The 22,717-nt window shown below is 46.5% G+C and overlaps 1 protein-coding gene across 1 annotated transcript; it reads left to right on the forward strand.

Moving 5' to 3' along the window:
• Positions 1–1,103: 1,103 nt before the first annotated feature.
• Positions 1,104–3,030, forward strand: LOC123099822 (uncharacterized). The gene is made up of 4 exons (XM_044521898.1): positions 1,104–1,415; positions 1,491–1,578; positions 1,659–1,908; positions 2,489–3,030. Exons 1-4 carry the CDS (start codon positions 1,207–1,209, stop codon positions 2,524–2,526), a joined length of 585 nt encoding a protein of 194 aa, XP_044377833.1. The 5' UTR covers positions 1,104–1,206; the 3' UTR covers positions 2,527–3,030.
• The last annotated feature ends 19,687 nt before the right edge of the window (positions 3,031–22,717 follow it).

The following is a 22,717-nucleotide window of genomic DNA, read 5'->3' on the forward strand; positions in this document are numbered from 1 at the left end:
CAACTCTGGAGGATAATGGAAGCAGCGTAATTCATAAGCATCTTCTATGTACTATGATTCTGAAGTGGACGCGTATAATGGTCATAACCACAATGCACATAATCATCACAACGACAATGGGTGCAACCACAATGGTCATAGGGATGGAAACAACAACCACGACCTATCGACGCCCACCAAGAACGATATCAGTCAGTTACTTTGTTACAGGTGTAGGGACCTAGGGCATTATTCAAACAACTGCCCTCTGTTAAAGAACATCAATTATGATAGTGGGAGTTCCGGAGAGGACACGTCTGATCACGTTGAAAGGGGACATGTGAACCACACAAGGGTGGGAAGAGCCAATAAGGCACCAGTCTTCGGTAAGGTTTTAATAAAGTTCAAGTATTATGACCGTTCTTTCAGTATTGGTGCATCATATTTAGTCATGTCAATGGAGTTTTGGAAATATGCAATGAGTAAGCCTCGAAACTTTGGAATATGGATTATATCAAGTACCCATCTTTAAACTTTGCTAGCCAACTCGAATCTCGAGGACAAGATTCATTTTAAGGGGGGTAGATTTGTAACATCCCAAATTTTTAGATTTGGTATGTTAATAGGATCATTATTTTTCATCGTGATTTCTATGCATATTTGAATTTTCTGTTTATTCGATGTGTTTTCCAACTCAAGGAAAAATATTTGGAGTGGAGATAATATGACTTCTCCTCTGTTAATTATATTTGGAAAATGCTAAGAGTATATTCTGGAGTTTACATAAATTAGTTGGCATTGTTGAAGCTCAAAGTTATTTTAGAGTTGTTATAATGCTCTTTATGTGGTTGCATTGCATAAATGTTTTTTTTCAAAAGTGCATATGTGTTTTAAAAATGTTCACTGTTTTATATAGTAGTAATAATGTTTTACTGTATGCCGTGGTATTTTTTGGAAGTCACTAGGTATTTGATTTTAGTCAAATGTATATATAAATATAAATGTCAGCTCCTAGGTTTTACTGTGCATCAGGCTGGCGCACAGTAAAATTACCCCTCGCCCTCCCGCGCGAGGCAGACCAATAGGCCAGCCCATTTTTGGCGAAACCGGGCAGCCCACCCGCAGCTACTTCGTTCTATTTGTTTTTTTTCTTCACACCCAAGTCCCGCTGACACTGGACCCCACCAGGTCATCTCCTTCCTCGGGTTGTACTCCTGTTAACGCACGATGCCGAGTCAACCGACTCCAATCCTCGTTGACTCGTCTCTGTTTCTGATCCTTCTACCACGACCAACCCCATATAATTTCCGCCCGAGTCCTCCTCTACCGATTTTCGCCAAAACGGAGTTCTCCCGTGCCCTAGAACGGCTGTTCGATCTCACCGGAGTTCAGCCGCTGTTGACCTCCACCATCGTCGTTTCCGTCGTCGACAGGGGGTCTCTGAACCTTCCCTCCCCTCTGTTCTCCTTGCCTTGGTCTCCTCCATCCCCCTCATCTCTTGTTTTGCACAGGGGAGCACCAGGACGCCGCCCACGAGCCCAACCCGAAGAAGATCGCCGCCGCCCCAAAGCTCCTGTCGCCGTCGATTCTGTCGCGTCTGTAGGTTCCTAGAACCTCCTGCCTTCTCTGTTATCTTCGCCATGCCATACTCTATCTCCCTGACCCCCAGTTTTTCTCAGGGACGCATCCAAACCGAGAACATCGAGCTCGACCCGAAGCTCCACTCCGACGTCGCCGTCCAGCCGGTCCTCGCGGACGCTAGCAGAAGCTCCGGTCGCCCAGGGGCACATATTCGAGTTCGCTGTGTTCCTCCTCACCTCGTCCTGTTCTCCCCTAGCTTGGGAGACCTCTCCAGCGAGCGCACGCTCGAAGTCCGAGCCGGCCACGCCGTCTTCCTCAACTCCGGCGGCCATCGAGCCATGTCTCTCCGTGAGTCGCCTTGCACCGTCCGATCCCCATCCAATGGCCAAGATTAGATCTGGTGTTTTTTTCTTTGCCGAACCGTTTTTCTCTATGTTGTGGCCGTTTGTCGTTTAAGCCTCGCAGCGAATGGTTCTCAGCCATTAATAGCCCGCCACGTGACAACGCCTCAGCAGCCGCGGCAGTTCTTCCAAGAACGCTATTATGGCATAATTTTTCTTTACAGATTTCATATCATATTTTTGTTTAGGTATATCTTGAGATCTGTAACTCCGAATTCAACGATTCTTTTTCCTGTGTACTCGTAGATACCAGGAGAATACCTTACAACCAAAAAATTCACATCTTTTGCACTATTTAAATTTGAATTTGCTCAAATTTTAATTCAACCTTCTAGAGGCCATATCTTTCAAACCATTTATCCAGATCAGTTGATTCTTTTTGCATTGTGATCCTACTAGCATGTAGACAATATTTACCTACTGTTATGTTATGTCAATGAAATTTTTATTTGAATTCCTTGTTGTTTACTTTATTTTAGGGTTATGTGAGCATAGTTTATTTATCGATGACTCCGTTAATCGTATAGATGTCCAGAATGTGAAGCGGATCAGAATTAAGCGTTAGAGTACTTCAACATCGTTCAAGGCAAGTTTGCACTTTTGATCTTGCTCATCCTATATTCTGCTATGCATGTGTGATTTTTATGCTATTACATGTGCTTGGTTTGATCTGTATGTTCTCTGTTGTCATATTCTGATATTGATTGTGTTATGTGATGGTGTGATCAACTTGCTATGGTAGACGTGGGCATGTGTCGAGTGATGCATGGAAGTGGTGAGTGTTTATAGCTGTAGGTTCCGGACTTTGACTCGGGTGAATGCGTCAATGGCTGAGCGCTCTATTGTCCCTAGAGAATGCGCCATGACTGAGTGCACTTGAGTTGTCGGGGCTTTTTCTCATGTGAATGCATCACTGGCTGAGCGCTCTATTGTCCCTAGAGAATGCGCCAGGGCTGAGCGCACTTGAGACATCTTGAAGATCCTTAATGTTTGCACCTTGCCTATGTCGTGGAGGTAGGTGAAGATAGTTTTACGCGAAACCAAACTTGAGTGTTTTGTTTGTCATACTTTGCAGTTAGATGTAGGTTTGCTTTATCATTATGTGTAATTTGCCAATACATTCAATGTATTGACCCTTTGTGGCTGCAACTTATTATGTTGCAGGATTTTCAGATGATCAGTGAGATATAGTAGGGTCGCGAGTCTTCACTCAACATCTTCTCCAGTGGGCATTGATGGACTCATCGTTTATTATGCTACCTTTCCGCTGTTATTATTGAATAAGTTAGCTATGTGCTACTCAGTTTGTAATACCTTATGAATTCTGGATCATACGTTATAGTAAATGATGCACTTGTTATTTGATATTCATATGTACTGTGTGTGCTAGCGAGTCGATCCAGGGACTAGCACTGTAAGCACAGAGACATCGAATCTTATCAGGTTCGGGTCCTTACACTGCAAATCTCTATGTCTCTCTCAACATAGAAGATCATCATTAGACACTAAATCCTTCAATGGGATCTACTAAAATGCTTGCATTAGATCCCTCATTAGACACTATATGTTCATCACTAGGAGCATGTTAAATGTTTGCATCAAATCCTTCATTAGCAGTCTGTTCATTAGACACTTCAGGATCAAGAACAACATGAGCTTGTATGTTTGCATCGGAAACTTGATTAGATACATCAGGCTCATTCAGTTCAGTATTCATTGGGGGAGTTATAAAATAAGCAGAAATTGGTTTCACTTTCTCATAGATTCCCTACATACACGCAGTTTTACAACACCGTCAGGTTTAACTATTGGCTAGAAATTGAACAGTTGAATTAGATATAATCAGGGATGTGATGTACCAGCCACCCGAGGCGGCCGCCCATACCAGCCCCTATGGTGGTGTCGCCCCTTTTTGCGTGTATGATTGGGGTAGTGAATAATATTCTAGTGGTGCTTTTGATTTATCCACAGAATGGTTGAATTGCTTGTTTCTATGAACTGAGTTCGCCAATAATGTGAAGGATGCCAGTCCTTTCATCCTATTGTAGATTGCTTAGATCTTGATATGCCAAATGTAATCGCATGAAATATACAGTAAAAGCCAGTGTGATGTGTGTGGCTACAACTAGTCTGACAACCCGTCCTCATATAACATATCAAGGACGCACCATCTTACCAGATTAACCATTCGACTTACTAATGCAGTGTGGGAAGAAAGAAGTATTGGGACTACGTATCCAAGCAATTGATGCCGTGGACTCTTTCGTAGAACCTTGTAAGTGAAAAAGAAGTTGCAGTGTGCTTGTACAAAGAGCTAGCGTACGTTCAGTTACCTGCTTCTCGGAATTTTAGTTAGCCACTTATTGCAAAATTGTTCAATTATGTTGCTAGGCTTAATTTAGTTTGGTACTGATTACATAATGCCATAGCCTGTTAATCCTATTATAGACTGCGCCTATCTATGTGTTTGATACTTACTGTTAAGAATTACATGTTTGCCTGCACTTAAATAGCTACTTAAGAACGTAGATAGATGGTCATATGTACTTCTAGGGTACAACAGAATTCACGTGTAATTTACGTTCTGATACCCTGTTTGTTTAAATGGTTTGCTGTTATCACTTGTAGCACTAGTAATGTTTGCATGTTCATAGATAGACAACTGTCAGGTTTATAAGAGGGACACCGTCTTTTTAACTTATATATGTGTTGGAATCATTTTGCTTACATCAAAGAAATTTACAGATGTCTGTGTTGCTGGTAAATGCTACCGACTTGTTACTTTAATACGTTGCCAAGAACTTGTTAGTTTTACTAGTTCATGTGTAATTAAATATGTTGCCAAAACTGGTTAGTTTTAATAGTTTGATGTTAGTTTCTTATGGCTCTTGCAACACTTTATTTATGATTGCTAACATTCAAGTTTGCAGGATCCAACTGAAACTCCGTTTGCACAACAGGTATGTATTCAGAAACTTCCTTGTTTACCTAGTTTGCTGCTGTAACTTGTTGTTGTAATCATCTTACCAACTTCAAGTTTTCAAGATCCAATTGGAAGTCCAATTGCACAGTAGGTACATTTTTAAAAATATATTTCTGTAACAGGTTTGCTACTGTAACTTGTTGCTCTAATCAAGTTACTGACTACTCAACTTTTCAGGATCCAAGAGAAACTCCAATGCCACAACAGGTTCCTTTTGCAAAACTTGTTTGTTTAACTTCTTTGCTGCCGCAACCGGTTGCTCTAATCACGTTACTGGCTACTCAACTTTTCAGGATCCAAGAGAAACTCTAATGCCACAACAGGTACATTTTGCAAAACTTGTTTGTTTAACTTCTTTGCTGCTGCAACCGGTTACAATGATGTTACTAACTACTTTTCAGCATCCAATTGAAACTCTTTAATTCCTTGTTTGTTTAATTGGTTTGCTATTATAACTCCCAGTTGAGATGTTTTGCTAACTTCAACTTTTCGGAATCCAATCGGAACTTTAATGGCAAAACAGGTTAGCCCAAGATTAAAGAGCGAGGTCTCCATGGACGTTGTATCATCCCACAACAGTGGCACCGGCCCAATCGTACATCATGAATTGCCAACTGTTGATGCTCTAGAGGCTGAACTATTGGTAGAAACAGATTCTGCTTCTGCACTTAGAGATGAAGTTGACATGTTGAGGAAGCTAATAGCACATTCAGAAGCAGTACTCAAGACAACCATTAAATATTTGGTGGATTTCAAAACAAAGCAAGCCGAGTCTGACCGCATTGTTAAGGTCCAGAAGGAAAAAAAAGGAAATTAAATTCCCACTTAGTAAATCATAGGTGAAATGTTCTTTCCTTCGTTGAATAACCTTTGTGTTGTTTGTTCATGTAATCAATCAAACCATTTGTTTTTAGAGATCATGTAAGAATTGTTTTTTGTTTGTAATTTTTTTAGCACAAGTCTGTATTAATTGATAAGACTCTGGGACATTTCATTTTGATTGCTATGCCAGACCTACAAATATGCCAATCGGGTTGAATGTGCATTCAACAATAATAGTAGTATAGATGGACCTTAAGTGGCGCGCATCGGAAAGGGCCAAGATGTTGTACTAGCTTCGCTAAAAAAGGATGCTCTTGTAGCAAAAAAAGTACAGCGGCCTGGCTTATGTATGTTAGTTGATATTATTGATCCATATACTCTATAAGTGTTTATATGTCTGTTAGTTTTGTACATTATTGGTTGATTGACTCGGTATTTGAATCTTGATACGTTGCTTGTGTACATATCTAAATGGGAGTACACATTATGATACGTGTGACACTTGAGTTGGACATAAAGTGGTTTCAACTATTCGAATTCACCTTAAACTGGATTCTAGCTTCTGAATTCGAGTATCGGCATTTGTAAATCATATTCATATATGACAGTGGAATACATCTTTGTCGTGCTTTTGAAGATATATAAAAACACATAGAATGATTTATAAAGAATCATATAGGAATACAAAATGGATTCGAATTTAGTTGCCAGGGTAAACGTGCATGCTTATTGTGCCAAAATTCGAAAGAAGCGGCGAAATGTCCACTCCCACGTCGGCTGCCCGAAGCCAACTGTTTGGGAGATGGAAATTACTGTCTACCCCTTACACGGACAATCCATCAGCTCGATTTCCACTTCTCTCAATAGGGGTAAGTTAGTAACTTCAATTAGACGTGACACGACCGCCTCTGAGCCCATTCTGACACGGTGGTCGCCAAACATGGGCGGCAAAACACATTTGATTCAAGCTCGTCCGAAAGACCTCTGTCTCTCCCTCCATTTCCCCATTCATACACGGTGGGCAGCAAAACAAACTCGACTCGGCCGAAATCGATGTAGGCAAATATTTTCAATAGGGGCAGGTTTGTAACTTCACTCAGACGTGACACAACTGCCCTACCTCTCAGCCCCGTTCATACACCGTGGGCGCCAAAACACCCTCTCCCCGACCAAAATCGCTTTGGGAAATATTAGCGAGATGCAAGATTACCGTCCTATCCCCAACCGACGAGACGTCCAAATTTTGAACGGGGGCTAAGTTCGTAACTTTCCCATATTTCGGACAGGCGCGTCCCAAAAACATGGTTCCCCGTACCTCTCCCTCCATTTTCCCATTCATACACCGTCCGCGATAGAACACCATCCCCACACCAGCCTCCTCCGTCTGCCACCCCATCCATCGCCGCCGTCCTCCACCCCATCCATCGCCACCGTCCTCCACCATGCCGGAGCACCTACCAAGACCGCGTCGTCCACTGCTAGAGATGGATATTTCTCATCCACGGCGACGGACCAAGAGCCTTGCATCGCGTCCTCTCGCTTCATCGGCGCCATCGTCGCCTTTGCCGGGGCCGCTCACACGACCTTCTCTTCCACCGCAACGGGACTTATCCCCCGATGCACCCGTCTACCATTGCAGATCTTGTTCAACGCCACCGACAGCCATTGCACCCCCGATGCCTACACGGCGCCGCAAGAGAGGTGGTACTTCATATCTCCTCAACTTTTTGGTCTCAACCAAAAAATAGATCGTAACTTGGTTACTGTACTTTATTTTCAGCTCTTAGAATTTAGTTCTTAGTTCGAAGCAAACAATGGATGCTAAATAGCATTTCTCCGGTTTGCAGCTTTAAATCTACCATACCACAGTCATAATAGGGTTTACTTGATCATGCTTAGGGTTTAATTGAGAATGTTGGTTCCGTGGTGGTTTCTTTAATAGAAATCGGAGGGGAAACCCTCTTTTGCTAAAAAAATGCTTAGGGTTTCCCCCTTTTATGATCACTATACGATCAACATATGTGCTTCGTGTCATAATAGCACTGCTCCACCCATCAAGCTAAACAATCCTAGTTGTTCAAATACGAATATGATATTACTGAAACAGAGTCGTTTAATTGGTCAGCTAAGTGTTCCTAATTTAGTTTCAAAAATGCATGTTCGTCGCTCGGGTGTGTATCTCTACAAGGTGCCCACGATGGGCCGTAGGCCACCATGGGATTTTAGGTCGGCCCATGCCCCGATTCCCTCTGTTGTGTTGCGCTTCCGATCTCTACTCGCCCCCAGCCGCCTGCCTCACCGGCGACTTGCCGTCCCCGGACGGCATGACTCTAGGAGGAGACGCCATACTAACAGGAGGTCAAGAGCCGCTCGCCCAACAGCGTCGCCGCTGCCCGGGCGCGCTGTCGGTGTCAAAACCGGCAGATCTTGGGTAGGGGGTCCTGAACTGTGCGTCTAAGGATCGAAGGTAAAAAGAGGCAGGGCACACGAAGTTTACCCAGGTTCGGGCCCTCTTAGTGGAGGTAATACCCTACTTCCTGCTTGATTGACTTTGATGAGTATAGGGGTTACAAGAGTTGATCTACCTGGAGATCGTAATGGCTAAACCCTAGATGTCTAGCCTGTATGATTATGATTGCCTCTACGGACTAAACCCTTTAGTTTATATAGACACCGGAGGGGGCTAGGATTGTACGGAGTCGGTTTACAGAGAAAGGAATCTTCATATCCGAACGCCAAGCTTGCCTTCCACACCAAGGAGAGTCCCATCCGGACACGGGGGAAAGCCTACCATCTCGTATCTTCACGGCCCACGAGTTCGGCCCACGTCACATAGCCCGGACGTCCGGGGACCCCCTAATCTAGGACTCCCTCAGTAGCCCCTGAACCAGGCTTCAATGACGATATGTCCGGCGCGCAGATTGTCTTCGGCATTGCAAGGCGGGTTCCTCCTCTGAACACTTCAAAGCTGTCGATAAACAAGAACTATATCCGACTCTGTTTAATACTTACAACCCCCTACCGCAAGGGCATAATACTTAATCAAAGAATATGTTATGTCTTTACTGACAACTTTACTGGTGGGACGTTACGTCCGGCCACTTCTTTATTTCGAATCATTTTTTGACCTCCCATTTCGCATTTCGAGACGCAGCTTCTGATGACACGTCTTGTCAAAGAAAAGATCGTGTCCCCTTATTACGGGATTCTCATCAATACGGGCTTGGTAAATCCAACCGTGCCATTCGCACGACCCCTTGGGAATAGGCGAGCTTTAAGGCTCGTGGGGGGACGCTTGATATTCACTGCCTTTATAAGGAGATAAGGATCCACCTTTTTACTCCATGCCTTCTTCCTCCTCAGCCTATCCACCCTCGAGCTCCAGCGCCCAAGTCTCAATCTTTTTCGTCCCCCGCAAACATTCCAGCCATGTCTGGATCTGGAGCGCAGGGCAAATGGATGGCCTCCTCCGTCACGGAGGGGAACATCCAGGAGCTCCGGGAAGCGGGGTACCTGGCCAAGGAAATCGCCCACCGGCTTCCTGCCAAAAAGCAGATTGTCCCCACTCCGGAGCCCAATGAGAGGGTAGTATTCATCCCCCATTTCCTTCGCGGACTAGGATTACCCCTTCATCCTTTCGTCCGTGGTATCATGTTTTACTACGGGCTAGATTTCCATGATCTAGCCCCGAATTCCATCCTCAAGATTTCGGCGTTCATCGTCGTATGCGAGGCATTCCTCCGCATTCCCCCCACTTCGGCCTAGGGCTCAAGGTCTTTGATGTGAAGCCGAAAGTGGTGGATGGCCAACATGCGGAGTGCGGTGGCGCCATGGAGAGCAAGCTTCCCAACGTCACCTGGCCCAATGGTACCTTCGTGGAGACTGTGAAGGGATGGCAGCAGGAGTGGTTCTATGTCACGGAACCTCGTGACTCCACATGGGCCGCTCCTTCCGAGTTCAAGTCCGGGCCTCCAATGTGGCTAACATCCTGGCTCAACAAGGGCCTGGACTGGGCGTTGTCCGACGAGGTGATGATGCTGAAGAGGCGCGTCAAGAGTATGGTAGACAAGAATACCAGTCTTGCCAGCGTGATCCAGGTGATGCTCTTTCGCCGGATTCTCCCCTGCCAACGCCGGGCTTAGTATATGTTGGAGTTTGACCCGGCCGGTCCCCGGACCCTGCAGCGGTTCTTCGGCACGAAGCACGAAGACATGTGGAAGCTGCTTTTCAAGACCCAAAAGACGTGGCCAAAAACGACCGAAGACCTCTGCCATGACTACACTCACGCAGCGACTCCCGTAAGTTTTCTGATAACCTTATTTTGTAAATCCAAGGACCATACTAAACTTCCCATTCTATCCGCAGGGCTGGACGAAGAAGGCGAAATGGATTCACTGTCCAGCTCCGCTACCCGAAGACCCAGCCATTCCTCTGTTGACAAGGATGCTGGTCCCGGCGCCGTATCAGGCGCCAGAAAAGAAGGCCAAGAAGAAGAGCAAGGAGGCCAAGGGTGGCCTCGGCCGTAATGGTGCTTCGGACGTACTGTCCGAAGACATTGAAACTCTCACCTCTCATGACGAAGATGAAGAGGAGGAAGAGAGCAATTCCCCCCTAAGGGGGGGGGGAAAGAAGAAGAGGGCAGCTTCCGTGGATCTAGATGCGGAGGCGTCCAAGAAAGGGAGAACCTCCCTTACGGATGATTTCGAGACGGACGCCGACGACATCCACGAGTGGCACCCCAGGTCGAAGCCTCTGGCCGGATCGTAAGTATTCAAAGGTGCTGTATATATATCCGGCTTTTCGACTTATGGTTGTAACACATTGAATTGCGTGCTGCAGTCTGGCTCGTGACCTCCCCCAGCGATCCTCATCTTCTGGGAATTCGCTGGGTCCGAACATGATGGAGAGCAAGTCACCTCCGCCAGCCTCCCCCACTGCTACGGATAACACCAAGGTGTTGTCCCGAAGGACCCTTCCGGGATAGGGAGAGGTGCGGGAGGCCGCCAAGGCGGCGCCAAAGGGTGATACCCCTGCTGCCGAGAACACGGGGGAACCGACCCCCACGGAGACTGGAGACGGGGGCCATGTCCAATTTTGCCCCCAACCAAATGTTATTCCGGAGACCCACACGACTTCGGAGTTAGATGAGCAGCCTCCTTCAAAAGAAGGGGGCGCGCCCACCCCACCGGCGACCTCTGTCAATCCAGAGGCGCCGGACACTCTGGTTGGAGCGCTTCAGAGCGCCACCATTGTGGAAGAACATCATACCCTTATGGGTACGGTGATTGAAAAGGTTCAGTCCGCAAAAAGCGGATTGAACGAGGCCTACACTAGCCTTCTGAGAGGCTTTGAGGTATGTGATATAATGCCTTTTAGCTATATAAGAGGAATGCTTGTGTATAAATAGTAGCCCCTGAGACTCTGTTCGGTGTTCGCAAAGAAAGGCCGAACAGAGGATCTAATAACTCGCGCAGGAGAGTAACATACATATCTATTTGAACAAACAGGCTGCGATGCAGGCGTCAGCTTCCCATGCCGCCGAAGCGTCCGAGCTGAGGCGGAAGTTAGAGGAAAAGCAAGGTATGTGATACCGGAACACATCTGAAATGATATCAGCTCTAATATGTTAGGGAGATCCAAGAGGCAAAGCAAATTGCGGCGGGTAAGGCCTTTAACATGCAGAGCAAATTTGTGAGAAGAAAGTATATCTTACTGACCCAGATTTGGAGTTCTCCAGGAGCGTTTGCGGATCTGCCCTGGAGTATTGCTGATGCTGCGGAGTTCTTCCGAGCCGAAGAGGGGAGCTCGATGGAAAAGCTGTTCTAGTCGCAGTACCTTGCGCCAGAGCATCCCGTGCCCCTCAGCGATCAGCTGAGGCAGTTGGCCAAACTGCATAGGGTAGCCGGATTGTCCATGAGGGATTTTATAATCTGTCTTTGGCCCGCCGAACCCATGCCCAGTAGCTACTTCGGGCTCATGAAGCGGCTGGTCAGTGCCTGCCCCCTGCTTGATGCCGTGAAGCGGTCGGTCTGCATCGAAGGTGCATGGGTGGCCTTCGCTCTTGTCAAGATGCAATGGGCGAAGATGAACCCAGTCAAGCTTGCAACCGAGGGACCGCCCACCGGCAAGGAGCACCGCACGCCGGAGCGGTATTTTGACGACGTCCTCGAAGGATCCCGTATTGTAGAGGGCCAGTGCCCGAAGGACATTATTTTTTAATGAATGTATCCTTGCTGTCAGAACTTTGTATTATGAAACAAGGCTTACGTATAATATGTTGCTTGTTTTACCTCAAATTCTTTTCCTCCTGTGCGGCCGTTTACGGTATTTGAGAGTTGGCCAGTCGTCGGCTTCGGCCCCCATGTAGGTTCTACGAGGGTGTTCCGAATAGCACCTGAACACACTTGTCCCAACAGCTTGGTCCTTGAAGGAGGTGTTAGTGCGGAGAACTAGGCAATCGGACTATGTGGCTTTATCACTCTCACTTAGCCATAGGAGTTTGACAATGAGGTTGTAGGCGCAGCCCCTGGTATTATTCGATTATCTAAACTTGGGTGTTGTAGACGCCTGACCGGGTGAAGACCGGTCCCTCGCGTAATGCTGACAAAATCACAAAAGATTTGTAAATGGTCTCTGAATAGCCGACCAGCTCTCGCCGCACCATGACAGTCAGTTTTCGGCTTTCTCCATTGAGGTGTTTATCCGGATGAACCGGAAACACAATCGCAGTAGTTCTCCCTTTACTGCCTTAGCCAAATGAGCCGAGCGTAAGGTAGTAATCACAGGAGCCGGGCAACCCAACTATTGACCAAAGACATGGTTCGGAGCCGATGCATACAATGCTACATTCGTGACGCCGACTTGTACTATAAAAGTGTTCGGACTTATTATTATTATTTTTTGAAGGGATGTACGTGGCCAAATGGAGCCCCTGGCGATTTAAGTCGAGCCGAGGTGTACATGGCAATCGGACGAAGACGAGGGAATACAGATTAAGAAATAAGCCAGTACCGAATAGGTTGGATGAGAAATTGTTTCCATTATAGTCTGATTGATATGTCAAAACGTATTTTTACACATAATGCCATAAGCATCGAGGCTATTTTACATGCGGAGCACAAGGGAAAGCTATGTACGGGTCCTAAAGAAGGAAGCGGTGATCTTTAAAGATCCTTTAGATATTCTGCCACATGTCTACGCTGCTTTTCTCATTGGTGTATTATCCTTTGAAAGGATCCACGTTCGGATTTTCATGAGGGGCTTAGAAAAAGGGCCCTTGGTAGCGTCGAAAGGTGATGTGGGTTGTAAGGAACCTGGAAAAATAAAAATAAGAGAAAAGAAATATGAGGTGTAGATAGGGTTGAGCCGTATTCTGAACTTTATCTTTACAATGCCTCCATCTTTGCCCATGGTATCATTAGCGCGTAGTGGTGTCCGCGTGGTACATATGCCGAAATTCGGTTGGGACTGAGACGGAGGCCGAATTGCTAGTCGAGCTCCTAACGAGCTGGACTGTCGTGCTGCGGGGTAGTCCGGACTCGTTTGATAGTGTCCGGGGGCTTGACTGCCGATGTAGTATTTGGTATGATAAGGCCGCTCTGTACTTCCGCTGCCAGGGCCGCAGTGTGCTCCTTGGTGCGGAGGGAGCGTTCCATGTTTCCATTGACTGTTATAACACCGCGGGGTCTGGGCATCTTGAGTTTGAGATATGCATAGTGTGGGACCGCGTTGAAGCGAGCGAACGCGGTTCGTCCGAGCAGCGCATTGTAGCCACTGCGGAAAGGGACGATGTCGAATATCAAGTCTTCACTTCGGAAGTTGTCCGGCAAACCGAAGACAACCTCCAGTGTTATTGAGCCCGTGCAGCGGGCCTCTACACCAGGTATTACTCCCTTAAAGGTGGTTTTTGTGGGCTTGATTCTTGAAGGATCAATACCCATTTTGCGGAATGTGTCCTGATAGAGCAGATTAAGGTTGCTGCCGCCGTCCATGAGGACTCGCGTGAGGTGGAATCCATCAATGATTGGGTCGAGGACTAGCTCGTCCGAGCCTCCGTGATGGATACTGGTCGGATGGTCTCTGCGATCGAAAGTGATCGGACAGGCTGACCATGGGTTGAATTTTGGGGCGACTGGCTCGATCGCGTAGACGTCCCTTAACGCGCGCTTGCGCTCCCGCTTGGGGATGTGAGTAAGGTATATCATATTCACCGTTTTGACCTCGGGGGGAAATTTCTTTTGTCCCTCTGTGTTCGGGTGGGCGAGGCTCCTCATCGTCGTCCTCGCTGGGCGACCGTTTCTCCTTGTGTTCGGCATTTAACTTACCGGCCTGTTTGAAAACCCAACAACTTCTGTTGGTATGGTTGGCAGGCTTGTCGGGAGTGCCATGGATCTGGCAAGGTCGATCAAGTATTCGGTCCAAGCTTGATGAACCGTCTTTGTTTCTTTTGAAAGGCTTCTTCTGCTGACCGCATTTGGAGCCACTGAATCTGGCCTTAACCGCCGTATCCTCTGTATTATCATTGTTGCTTCGACGTTTATGTTTGTCGCGTCGTGGCCTACCATTGTCGTTTCTGGCTTCGGAAGTGCCGGGGTCACTGGTACTGTTGCTGCTACGGGCTAGCCAGCTATCTTCACCCGCGCAAAAGCGGGTCATTAGTGTTGTATGGGCTTCCATGGACTTCGGCTTTTCTTGGCCGAGGTGTCGGGCGAGCCATTTGTCGCGGATGTTGTGTTTAAAGGCCGCTAGGGCTTCGGCGTTCGAACAGTCGACAATCTGGTTCTTTTTAATTAGGAACCTGGTCCAGAATTTCTTGGCCGACTCTCCGGGCTGCTGGACTATATGACTAAGGTCATCGGCGTCCGGGGGCCGGATATACGTGCCTTGGAAGTTGTCTCTAAAGGCGTCTTCCAAGTCTTCCCAGCTACCAATAGAGTTTTCTGGGAGGCTATTTAACCAGTGCCGAGCTGGTCCCTTGAGTTTTAGGGGGAGGTATTTGATGGCATGTAGATCATCACCGTGAGCCATGTGAATGTGGAGAAGAAAATCCTCGATCCATACTGCAGGATCTGTTGTGCCATCATATGATTCGATGTTCACGGGTTTAAACCCTTCTGGGAACTGGTGTTCCATTACCTCATCGGTGAAGCATAGGGGGTGCACGGCGCCTCTGTATCGGGCGACATCACGGCGTAGTTCGGATGAAGGACGTATACGGTTTTTGGCTCGTGCATGGTTGTGCATGTCCCGCCAAGTCTGATGATCATCCCCATGCGTTGGGGCACGCCCCCTCGATCCATAGATTGATCTTGTCAGACCGGCTCTACTATCCAGGTCCTTGCGTAAGTCGTAGGTATAGCCCGGGGCTGTTACCTCCCTGCCTCTACGGTGGGGTGGCGCAGGCTGTTGTTCGGTGTGAGTAGCTGGTCTGTCCTGTCCACGTGGCGGTCGGTCGGGCTCATCAACAGTTTTATGCTTTGGCGGTATGGGCTCAAGGGTCTCATCATCGAATTGAGGTAGTAGCTTTCATTTCGGGTAACTCTTAGTTGGGCGCTCGAGGCCATATTCCTCGGCAGCCAGGACGTTGGTTCATCCGTCATTGAGTAAATCTTGATCAGCTCAAAGTTACTGCTGCTTCTTTTTCAGGCTTCTTGAAGTGGTGATTAGCTAGCGTTTAAAGCGCTCTTGTTCGAGGGGTTCCTACGGCACGATAAAATCTTCGTCGCCGAGGCTCACATCCTCTTTGGAGATCGGTAGGTAATTACCGTCCTCCGAGCCCTCGTTCTCGACAGGATCGTCGGGTTTTACTTGCCCATCCTCCTAATCATCCTGTTCGGATTGTTGGCTCTATAGGGGCTTCGGGGTCTTCGGCATTCTCTGGGGTGTTATCGTCTCTGGTGCCGGTATTGTTGTCTTCGTCGCGGCGCGATTTTGAGCGGCGCCGCTGACGTCAATGCTTCGGAGGGGCTTCGGGATGCTTGTCTTCATCCGGATCCTTCTTGCCGTCGTTGTCCTCCTTGGGGTGTCCACCATGTACACATCGTATGTGGAAGTGGTCGTCCAGTGTCCGGTAAACGGAGGGTTTTGGCCTTGTTCGTCTCTGGCATCGTCGTCTATACCGTCGATGTCTTCGGAGGCGTAGTCCAGCATGTCGGTTAGATCTTCGACAGTGGCTATGAAGTGGGTGGTGGGCGGGACGTAAAATTCCCCGCTCTCAGCCCCTAGTCCGGGCTGGCGTAATTCGGAAACGATTCCTCTGTAATGGCGAGGGATCGCATTAAGTCCAGAGCCTCGTTTAGGAACGAGTTTTGGACAGAGAAGCGAGAGTCCGCCGGGCTAGCCGGGGTGGGGACCACCTGGCCGCGCCCGTTCGACATGGACCTCGAGAGTTCGGACTCAGTGTCCGGTGTTCAATGACAAGGGGGGTCCGGTTCGTCTTAGGTCTAGCCAATGACACCGTCTCCTCCGGATCTCCGGTAGCAAGTTCCATAATCGCAGAGAGTCCGGCGGGCTCTAGACCCCCGTCTTCGGACCTGACTGCCTGCACTGGGTCTAAGGCCAGAGCGTTGATCGGGGCCGCAAACCCTTCGAAGATAAAATCTCCTTGGATATCGGTGACATAGTTTAGGTTCCCAAAACTGATCCAATGACCAGGGGAGTAGCTGTTGATCCGCTCAAGGTGGCCAATCGAGTTGGCCCGCAGTGCGAAGCCCCCGAATATGAAAATTTGGTCGGGGAGAAAAGTCTCCTCCATGGCGGCTTTGTTGTAGATAATCGATGGAGCCCTCAACCCTTCTGTTGATAGCACAGAGGAACTCTCAATGAAAGCACCAATGTCGGTGTCAAAACCGGCAGATCTCGGGTAGGGGGTCCCGAGCTGTGCGTCTAAGGATCAAAGGTAACAGGAGGCAGGGGACACCATGTTTACCTAGGTTCGGGCCCTATTAATAGAGTTAATACCCTACTTCCTGCTTGATCGACTTTGATGAGAATAGGGGTTACAAGAGTTGATCTACCTCGAGATCGTAATGGCTAAACCCTAGATGTCTAGCCTGTATGATTATGATTGCCTCTACGGACTAAATCCTCCGGTTTATATAGGCACCGGAGGGGGCTAGGGTTGTACAGAGTCGGTTTACAGAGAAAGGAATCTTCATATCCGAACGCCAAGCTTTCCTTCCACGCCAAGGAGAGTCCCATCCGGACATGGGGGAAAGCCTTCCATCTCGTATCTTCACGGCCCACGAGTCTGGCCCACGTCACATAGCCTGGATGTCCGGGGACCCCCTAATCCAGGACTCCCTCATGCACCGCCGTGCCTACCTTCCCAGTCCGTTCAGGGCTCAGGCGTGCAGCAGCCACTAAGCCAACCCAATTTATCCTGAGATACATCCTGAACACTCAGCAGCCACTCCTCATTACCCATTTTCTAATTGATTCATTACTCATTAGGCAGGACCGTCATTAGGGTTTGTTGTGTGCTGAGTGCTACCTACACTTAATGGTTCAGATGTATTTCAGTAATCTTTAGTACCTGTAAAGTTCATAGGGTTTCAAAATTCCGGCCCTAGGAATAGACACTAGTCAATTTGGATTGTTGGTCATAGTGACATCGACCCAGATTACTACTGCAGGCCAGGTTTGTTGACAATTTTACTTGTCTTTCTTACTCATTCGATATGATATCCAATTATTCATGTCGATTAGTTGCAAACAATAAGTGCTAGACAAACTTCTTGATTCAGATTTTGGACGGTCTCTTACTGCAGTTACAGTTCTACATACTCGCCCTAGTAAGCTCACAAGTAAATGATTGATTAACTACATCTATGATTGCCTTGTCATATTTGTTGTCAATATTCTTTTAGGGTGGACCACCCTGTTTCAAAATACTGGAACCGCAGACATGAGTGAATAATATTTCTCTGTGTGATCTCTTCCATCATGTGTGGGAAACGAACACTGCATTGTATAGAAAGAAAGTGTCATTTCCACCTTTTACATACATAGACTACGATCTTTTACATGAAATACAATCTGCCTACTTGCTTTGTGTCGCACTACCAGCACTCCACCGTTGAAGCTAAACATTATGCCACTCATAATTCCTTAGTTTATTTGTTCAAATACGAATTTGATATGATTCTAATGTTCCTACTTCAGTTTTGAAATGTGTGTCTGCCTGTTATAGAGACATAAAGGTTTGTATGTCTGTGTGTGGTCTGGTTAGCACGATTGGGGGGTGAACTTTGCATATGCAGGGGTTTATAGGGAGACACTCTTCGAGTTGAATCTGCAATGCATTCCATAGATAATCTGACTACTTTTTATGTATTCATGAATCTCAGATTCTGAAGAGCATCACAATGATTATGAGCTTGCGCGCATGAAAAGAATAAAGCAGAACAATGCCATGGCTGTCAAACTTGGCATTAAGGGACCGAAATCAAGTCTGGATGCAATGCAATGCAAAAGCTCTCCACCTACAAATTCGTGCTCAGAATATGATGCTACCAGTGATTCTGAACTAGAGGGAGACCTAAGTCAATGTAGCTCCCTAGTGGAGGAGTCAGAGGCAGACCCCCTATCTTATTCACCCATCAAGTTGCTTGCTCTAACTTTCCAAGGTTATATTGGTCATCTCTGATGCCCCAACTCAGCAGACCCCAACTACAGGAAACAGTATGATGATGCCAGTTGACATAGCACCAGCTCTACGACGCAAAACCCCAATTCCAGCAAAGAGTACACCAAATCCAGTTGCCAAATCCCTTTTCGAACTAGAGAGAGCCCCAATTGCAGCAAATAGGACCCCTGTTCCATTTCTTCCCGGTTTAGAAGACGAAGCTTATATTGTTGTCAAGAACTTTGTGCGCATCTTTCCTTCATAGAAAGATTATACCGCAGACACAGAACAATTTCCAGTCTTCCTCCGCAACTTACGTGTAAGTAATGTACTAATGTTATTCATGGTAATTACTGCATATGTTTCTCCTGACAGAAGACACAAGATTTCATTCTTTTAAATAGGCGAGGACCAAACTGGATTGTCAAGATGAGCAAGGGTTGGTTGCACTTTTCAAGCACTCGTTGATGAAGTATCGTTCCTACCTGAGGCAAGCGCACTTCGATGGCAAGACTCTAAACGAAATTTCTGTAAAGTCTCCGGTGCTACATTTATCAGACAGTGACTGGAATAATCTTGTTACACAATGGTCTCGTCTGCAGCGTAAGGTACTGTCTATGATATCACATCACAATTTGAACTACATTTCTGCATTTGCCTTAACGTCTCACTTGTACGAAAACTATTAGCAGAAGAACATTCATTCTCAATGGACCACAGAATCTCGCAACTATACTGCACACTGCATTGCTCTTGTGAGTACCTCTTGCCCTGTATGACCATACTTACTTTCATAGCTGGTTGATTATGTAGCATCACTGCACATGTTAACCTCGTTATCGTCCATTTGGTGGTCATTATAAGATCCGTATGGACTCTTACATAAATTTAGAATCAACCCAATGCTTTTGAAGAGGTTTAGCTCCGAACTCCTCTTGTAAGGACTGAACGTCGTCTATCACTGTACTTACATTAATAGTTACTCCCTCCATCCCATAATATAAGAACGTTTTGTACAGTACACCAGTGTTAAAAACACTCTTGTATTATGGGAAGAGGGATTGGTTCATTGTGTAGCATTCTGCATCTTATCTCCCTCGCCCACCATTTACTAAAAAATATCAGATCTATATTTAATCCTACCAAAAAGTTGAATACACAGACAATGCCAGTGCAGAAGTGTAGCCCATTGCTCTTGTCAGTACATTTTGTCCTGTAACGCTTGTACTTCCAGGGATTGGTAGTTGATTATGTAGCATCAATCTGCATCTTATCTTCATTATCCTCTATCCCTTCCAGTATTATCATATCTCTAATTACTCTCTACAAAATGTAGAGTACAGGCAATGCTTATGAAGAAGATTCTGTGCTGAAATTCTTGAGTTATCCTTCCCTTGACATGGAGAAGGGCATTATAAAGCCGATGTTAACTTTTAATGTAAGTCAGTCCTTCTAATGCCTTTATCCTCAACTGCTATTTAATTTGCTCATACTCCCTATCGTTAACTACTGTTTAGTATGATGTTTCTATCAAAATGCATGTTCGCAACAACCGTAAGTTCCATGTTTTACTTGTAAAACCAAATTCCTTATTCATACCAAGCACATTACTCAATACTCCCTATATCTATGCTTGTTTTTGTGGATCTATAATCCAGTGTGTGGTGAAGCAGCCCACTTTTGCACCATGTCATCTCCTATTTTATCTTACCGATGTGGCTGATGATATGAATAACATGCCATGCACATTAACCAAAATAGATACAATGATTATCTTTGCCCTTCATCTATGCTTGTTATGTTGACATGGTTATCCAGTAGTGTGGTGAAGCTCCTCGCATTATGAACAATGCCAAATTATGCTATTGATATTTTGAACTTACTCTTTATTTTCTAATTTGAAATTGGATGGAATTGACAACATAGTTATCATCTTTGTTTATACACGTGCCAAACTGTCATCTCTCTGCTTGTTTTAGAGTGATATGCCTGATGGCATGCACAGGTCTGCTGAAGGCTATGAGACAAACCCAACATATATTGCAGCAAAGAAGGCAAAACATCTTGAAGATAGTGAGACAACCCCAAAGTCTTGTCTTGATGCAGTGTTCAAGTTACTTGAGACTAGCAGTTAGACAAGCTCACAAAATTCGATGTCTGAATCAGTTCGACTTCTTCAGTTCCAAGTTCTAGCAGAAAGGCATTCTGCAACTCAACTTCGACTTGAAGTCCTATCTCTAAGAAAGATTGCGAAGAACACCAATGAGAACCTCATTGCTAAACAACTACACCTGGAAGCTATGACCGACATGCTAGGCCGGTCTCACAGCCTTGCTTAGCAGCTTGCGCAACAGTACCCGTGCAAGGCTAACCTTTCTTGAACTGTCTTGGAAGTGGTCTCGGTTCAGTATTATTTTGTTGCGCTGCAATGGTGCCCAGTTTTTGTAATCTGCTTCTTCGTTCAACTTTATGATCACTGGTGGCAAACTTCGATGCCCAGTGGATGTAATATACCATAAATCCTTTATTGTATAGTGTAGGTTTATTCTAAGTTACTATGCCATAATTTCTTTATTGTATAGAGTAGGTTTGTTCTTAATTCCTACTAGTTACTGCCATCATTCGCTTTCTGGAAAAAAATATGATGTAGTCGACCGGGCCAAAACATTCGCCTCTAACGGACCTGGTTTTTAGCGGGCCACAATTGGGCCGGCCTGCAACTTTCTTGGGCCTAAATGGCCATTGGGGCATTCACACTTTGCGCCAGGCCCACAACTTACTCCGGCCTATATTCGGCCCAAATTTTAGCTGGACCTTTAGTGGACCCAGCGCTTAGTTGGGTCCATCTAGCTTTGGGCCATTAACAGGCTGAATATTCTCGTGGCCTGTTACGGCCCAGAAGAAACCATGTGCCTTTAGCAGGCCGAAATGCATGTTGGGCCTCAATTTTCACTAGTCGTCGATGGGCTTTCAGCATGCTAAAATGTAAACCGGGCCTTTTCTGGCCCAGTTATATGACGGGCCATTACCAGGCCAAAACATATCTCGGGCCTTAGTTAGCCCGCTGATATCATGGGCCTTTAAGAGGCCGAAAGCTTAGTACAGGCATCAACAAGCCGAATTACACGATGGGCCTTTAACAGGCCCAAAGTCACATTGGGCTGAACTGTTGCCACCTTTATCACGGGCCGTTAGTGGGCTGGATATCGCGTCGGACCATATATGGCCCATGGGCAGCACGGGCCATTCCCAGGCCGAAAGACACACCGGCCTGAAATGGGCCCATGTCTACATCGGGCCTCTAACAGGCCGAAAGTCACTGGGCTGTAATTGGACCCAAATATTCGGTGAACAATTAACGGGCCAGATCTGGCTTCGGGCCGTAAATGGTCCATGTTTAAATAGGTCGTTATTGGGTCGTCCCACTAGTACTGGAGTAAGTACTACAGGCCTTTGACCGGGCCGGCCTTTTTAACCTATGTTGGCCTCTGTTGGGCCCTGCCACATGTCGACGTATCATAGGCATGTCTCCTCCATTGGACGGACGACATCTGGCCCACCGAGGAGCAGACACGTGTTTCCTCCAACCAATGATGATTTGACACATGGAAAATCCCGATTGGTCCGGGCTGTTCACAGGTTATCGGATCCAAACCGGAACCCGACAGCTTAATGGCGACCCGTTACGGTGGATGCCACGTGTCGGTCACCCTTGACGAAAGCACTTCTATGACGCACGATTTATCATCATGGAAGTGGACACTTCCGTGATGATAATTTTGGTAATGTCATGGAACACATCTACGACGGCACATGTATGACTATCTTGATTCTGTCATAAAATCGTCATGGATGTACATGCATGACAAAACACGTGACCTACTGTGACAAACACATATCATCACGAAAGTGTATTTTTTGTAGTGTTAGGCGAAGCGTTGCGCGGATCACTTCACCATCATCATCACCACGCCGTCATGCTGACGGAACTCTCCCTCGACACATTGCTGGATCAAGAGTTCGAGGGACGTCATCGAGCTGAACGTGTGCAGAACTCGGAGGTGCCGTATGTTCAGTGCTTGAACGGTTGAATCGAGAAGACGTTCGACTACATCAACCGCGTTAAACTAACGCTTCCGCTTTCGCTCTACGAGGGTATTGGGACACACTCTCCCCCTCTCATTTCTGTGCATCTCCTAGATAGATCTTGCGTGATCGTAGGAAATTTTTTGAAATTGCATGCTATGTTCCCCAACATCATGCACATTACAAGTGTTGTTATTGCTCTGTAGTTTCCCACACTTATATTCTGTCTATTCTGCTTTG

Source organism: Triticum aestivum, chromosome 4D (genome assembly GCF_018294505.1).
Source record: "Triticum aestivum cultivar Chinese Spring chromosome 4D, IWGSC CS RefSeq v2.1, whole genome shotgun sequence".
Lineage (NCBI taxonomy): Eukaryota > Viridiplantae > Streptophyta > Magnoliopsida > Poales > Poaceae > Triticum > Triticum aestivum.